This window comes from Lygodium microphyllum, chromosome 27 (assembly GCF_053477565.2).
Source record: "Lygodium microphyllum isolate KBCC chromosome 27, Lygodium_microphyllum_v1.1.10, whole genome shotgun sequence".
In the NCBI taxonomy this organism is placed as follows: domain Eukaryota; kingdom Viridiplantae; phylum Streptophyta; class Polypodiopsida; order Schizaeales; family Lygodiaceae; genus Lygodium; species Lygodium microphyllum.
In genome coordinates this window covers 68391759-68396964 of record NC_141161.1, presented here as the reverse complement: position 1 = coordinate 68396964, position 5206 = coordinate 68391759, and the positions used below count along the sequence as shown (strand labels likewise).

Sequence of the window (5206 nt, the reverse complement as noted above, 5' to 3'; positions counted from 1 at the left end):
CAAGTCATCCCGGATCAAGTGCTGGATGCATTCGAAAGGAAGGATTCATTCCTTAGTAGTTTGCCAACAAAAACGATCAATGGAAATGTTTGTGCTTGCTACAGATTTTAGAGCACTGTTTGGCTTTGTTTGATCAATGAATTAAAAGATAAATGGATATCTATACTTTAGGTTGAAGTCCTGAAGAGAGAGGCAGCTTCAATTACACCCGACTGCCGGCCTGACCCTAACCAAGGGGGTTGTTGACCGCGCCGGAAAAGTGGACCGAATGCGCCGTGTGAGAGGTCTCTCCGTTGAGCGCTACTTGGAGCAGGAGGACGCTTGGGTGCCAGGGGGGGCTCTGGCCGTAAATCCCTCGCCTTCTGGGCCCTGCACAAGAGGCTAACATGACTCAGGATTGGATCTCGAGGCCGGCATACTAGTCTACGGGCGGAAACTTGGAATAGTGATCCCTGTGGATTACTGGATAGCCTTCGTGCGGATTGTGGATAAACCTATGGGCTAGACTCTTTGTATTTCAAAGATAAATATGATAACCTGTTAATAAGGAACTTGTCTGATATTATTTTTCTATGTCAAGTGATAAGATTACGTGAAGGAACCAGTGCCTAATGGGTTAATTAAAGAAGCTGGTTGTTACATGTCCAACTAATGTGTTAGGTAATTAAATAACTAAAACAACCTGAGGAAAGTGCGGAGGATGGGCCATAGGTCCATCCTACAGATGGGTGGTCTCGGTTGGCCGGGAACTTTTCTCAAATCATGATGGACAGCAAGAAGATCGTCAAAGAACACGAACAACAAAAGCGTTGACCTAGAGTTATAATTAAACCCGATTTACATTGTTTTAGGGGAACGGAATGGGACTATGCCTTATGGTAGAGAGGTTGAGCTTTGCCTCCCTCTTGTTTCCCATTCTCCTTGAACCAAGTGCAGCGTGAATCCGCTTCGAACCCGGCGTTTCTACGTAAAGTAGTTCACTTGGGTCTGACGCTAGTTGCGGTTAGGAAATGACCAATCAGGAAAACCCTAATTCGGGTCGATCCTAAGTGGGAACGGCCAGAATACTTCCGCTACGTGGCAGTCACGGAAAGCCCTAGATCGCAAACCCCATAACATTCCATGGGAGTGCCGGGTGAAGCTTTCTAGACACCCTTTCCGATGGACTGCTAAGACGTGTCCTGAAGATATAAGTGGACATGTTACATTTAGACTAAGAAGTGCCTACAAAAATATAATAATCGTGTTCTAATGAAGTTTCTAATAAGTAGAACTTGTGTGCTATGATGCACTCTATTCTCTAGTCAAAAGTATTAATTCTCCTAACTCCACCTAATAATATGCCCACAAAAACAAAAAATACATTAGCTTCTTGCCATCTATCTACCAAGCATAATACGATGAGTGTGTCACAAGTGGGCACATACATAGCAAGTGATGATTATGCAATGAATAGATAAAGGAAATCCAAAAAGTTGAATAAATAAAACTCAACTTAACTTCATAAAATTTTTCATAACTCTATGAATCCCATTGCAAGAAGGGATGCATAAGTGTCTAAGCGATATATAGTTTCTTACATCCTAAAGAGTAACAAATGTATTTTGGTAGTAAAAGATCTATAGAAAAATTTGAGAAGCTATAATAAATATGGCATGGTGACATTAACGACATTAAGTTGGGTTCACTTGTAGTGAGAATGGCCAACGATGATGAGATTGTTCATCCATTTTGGATAGCAAAGTTTTGGAAGTTAGGAAGGATGAGTTTCCATCTAGGATTTCCTCTAAAAATGTATATTGGTATTTTAAAAAACATCAGGATGCACTTAAAAGTCTAGCCATAAACTCTACAAGAAATGCCAAACCAAAAGAAAGCAAGCAAGGTTAAGTGAATGTGTAGGCATATTTAAACTTGATGAGGTGGATATATTAGTTTATGAGTTTTCCCTCATAACGATTGGGCACCTTAGAGAGAATCATTGCAACTCTAAAAGAGAAAGCACTCCTAGCTTGAAGAAAGATGATGATGATGATGTTGATCAATGAATGTAGGGAAAATAGATATACTAGAAGAATACCTAAAAACTTGGAAAAGCAAGGCATGTATTTAGATGAAAAAAATGCTATAATCGTTGATAGTAGAGAAGAGGATGCACCATCTAATTCATGAAGTGAACAAATAGAAGCCAATACAACACAAATGGTGCAACATGAGGAAAAAGAAGAAGAGTAATTTCATTGTTCTTTTACTCCAATTAGTATAGATTTAGCGCCCATTGTCAAATCTCAATGTCATATGTATGTGGACCCTCATAGTGAATAGCAAGTTTCATATGATATATATATAATTCATATGCCTCTCTTATAGTTTTTTAAAGTTTATATATCAAAATTAGGATAATATTCAAGATTACCAGTCTAATACAACTTAAAAAGTTAACTCATTTTCATAAATTTCTTTGAAAACATTGAGTCTAAAAAGTGTGATATTAATTAATTATATGAAAGTAGAAAAATTGTTATGGAATATAATATTAAAATGTATTTCACATGTTTCTCCTAAGATGAACTAGTATCAAAAAGATTCATAACTATCTTGGTAATGACCTAAGAATAGGTTTCTGTAGGATGTTTAGCATGACATGAAGAATATTTGGAACGAGCCTATGTATCTTTGTATATGTGAGAGAACACTATGTGCTTGAAATGTTGTGAGAATTAATGTGTACAAAAGTCTTATTTGTCATGTACACGTGAAAGGGTGTGCCTTGTTTGATTCCTTGCTTAATATGTATCTTTGTATATGTGAGAGAATACTACGTGCTTGAAATGTTGCGAGAATTAATGTGTACCAAAGTCTTGTTTGTCATCTACACATGAAAGGGTGTGCCTTGTTTGACTTCTTGTTGCATACATAAGGACTAACTTAAGGCACACACTCAAGGAGATCAAGGAGTTATGCTACTATGCTATCTAACTAGATACCCAAACATGAAATTAATCCATACACTCTCAATGGAATCTAGTAGAATTTGTTCTCTTATCAACATATATGCATTTGAACCAAAAGGAAGAGGGATTTATACTAACACAATAAGGATGAAGAACCAAGGAACAAAAGTTGTAAAAGCTATATATTATTTTGCACATGATTGATACTACATGATTTGCACATGATTGAATAGATAACATATGACACAATGTGTCCTATGTAATGATATAGAGAATACTAAGTTTCTTTAAGCACACCATCTTTATGAATGGCCATTGTAATGTTTTTTGGTTCATATGAAGAACGAAAATTTCATTAATGTGAGGCTTATTGCTCTTGGCTTCATGACAATATGAGTATCTTTAAGCACACCATCTTTATGAATGTCCATGATAATGTTTTTCAGTTCATATGAAGAACAAAAATTTCATTAATGTGAGGCTTATTTCGCTTGGCCTCATGACAATATGGGTCATACAATTACAAGCTTCCATGATTACAAAAAGAAATATGAATGAAAAGAACACAAATAATGATTGTCTCCACAGAACATGGGATATACTCTTGCATATTAACAAGTGTGTGAAACACCTACCCCTTGAGCCTTCCACAATAGCTTTGCAAATATATTGGGATTTGATCCCTCTTACAAATTTGTTATTGCTTGGAATTTTTTTTCCATGTGCAGACATGGTGATTACATGTACTTTTTAACTAATATGGCATGCCAAACTTTCTACAAGGATGCAAGGTGTTTGGTACAAGGAATATGTGGATATAAAACTCAAACAAGTGGTGCCATTCAATGTAGGTAGTCTCTTGATCAAGCTTTCATTTTCCAAGGGAGAGCAAGTCTCTTTCCATGAGAACCCACTACACCATCTTGTTCAAAGAGGAGCTTGTGCTTTACTATAAGGTATGGTTTGGGGATAAAAAAATACAAGGCATGATTCTAGATAGACAAGCTCAAGATTTTTAGCTACCAATGTGATTTAATGAGGTCTGCCATTGAGCTTTTTGGAAACAAGCTCCTCAAGAAGACTCTTCAATTCTTCACTTCCAAGGCAAGCTTTCTCCGTAATCTGCAATAATTAGATGGTAAATTGATTAAGAATGATTAACCATGGTAGATGTGATGGGCAATGCTAGCGAATATAGATTGTATGAGCATGAGGGACAAGGAGATGATAACTGCAAGACATACATACATAGGCATGGATAGTATGGACGTGTGTGTCGTGGGCAGTGGTGGTGAGATTGGCCTCCACAACATTGAAGTTATGAGTCTCCATGCTTGAGAGCAAGGCGGGCCACAAGCCTCGACCCTTGGGGCTCTTCAGGGTCACAAACGCTTCCTTTCCCAAGAAGGAAACTGCAACATGGGCCTGCTGGCCACGGCCATTCCCGCCAGCATCAGAGTCGTTCCCCATGAGGCAGGGTGACGAGAGGGCGATCTCTGTCTATCTGTCTGTCTGTCTGTCTGTCTGTGTTGCGCGTCTCTGTTTCTGTGTCTGTGACTCGTGAGCGTGAATCTCGCAATGGGTCGACAGGCCTTCAGCTCCCAACTATATCATCACTCTCTCTCTCTCTCTCTCTCTCTCTCTCTCTCTCTGTGTGCGCAGACTACGTATGGAATGGCAAGATAATAGCTAAATAGCAACACACTTTGTTTGTCTCCCCGACTCAGTTGCTCAAGAAAGAGAGCAAGTATATTGCCCAATTAATGCAAACCCGGCTCTTTAATCATTGACAAGATCGTACGACCCAGGGCGATCATCGAGACTTGAGAGAAAAAGATCCAATTAGGACAGAGACGGGCATCTGACACAACGTGCAGGGTCCCTTTTTCTCTTTTCTCCGGAGTCCGCAGTGTCGCCTGCCTCAGTGCGACTCAGCCACTCAAGCACCTTCCGATTTGAAGCGTGTTAGTAAGGAAAGAACATCCGTGTGAGGAGGTACTGGAGAGCCCAGATGGCCATCCGATCATTTCGAAAACACGGTGAAAACGATGTGATATCATATATGTGGCGAGAGAAGAAAAAACATGAAAATGAATGGTGGGCAGGCATGCGCCCGCAGAGCACACGCTCTTCTTGCAGTCGCGAGACCACATGGGTCTCGCTTGCCTCGTGGGCCGTGCGCCTTGCGCATGTCTTTCATCTCTCTCTCTCTCTCTCTCTCTCGTGTGCACTGTGCATACACTGCGCTGCGC

The 5206-nt window shown here is 39.8% G+C and overlaps 1 protein-coding gene across 1 annotated transcript; it reads right to left on the bottom strand.

Annotated features, from left to right (window-relative positions):
• Positions 1–3488: 3488 nt before the first annotated feature.
• On the bottom strand, positions 3489–4977 carry LOC148012427 (uncharacterized). The gene is made up of 2 exons (XM_087669016.1): positions 4203–4977; positions 3489–4076 (listed from the first exon to the last, which is right to left on the bottom strand). The coding sequence occupies exons 1-2, from the start codon at positions 4422–4424 to the stop codon at positions 3987–3989; spliced, it is 312 nt and encodes a 103-aa protein (XP_087525142.1). The 5' UTR covers positions 4425–4977; the 3' UTR covers positions 3489–3986.
• Positions 4978–5206: the final 229 nt, after the last annotated feature.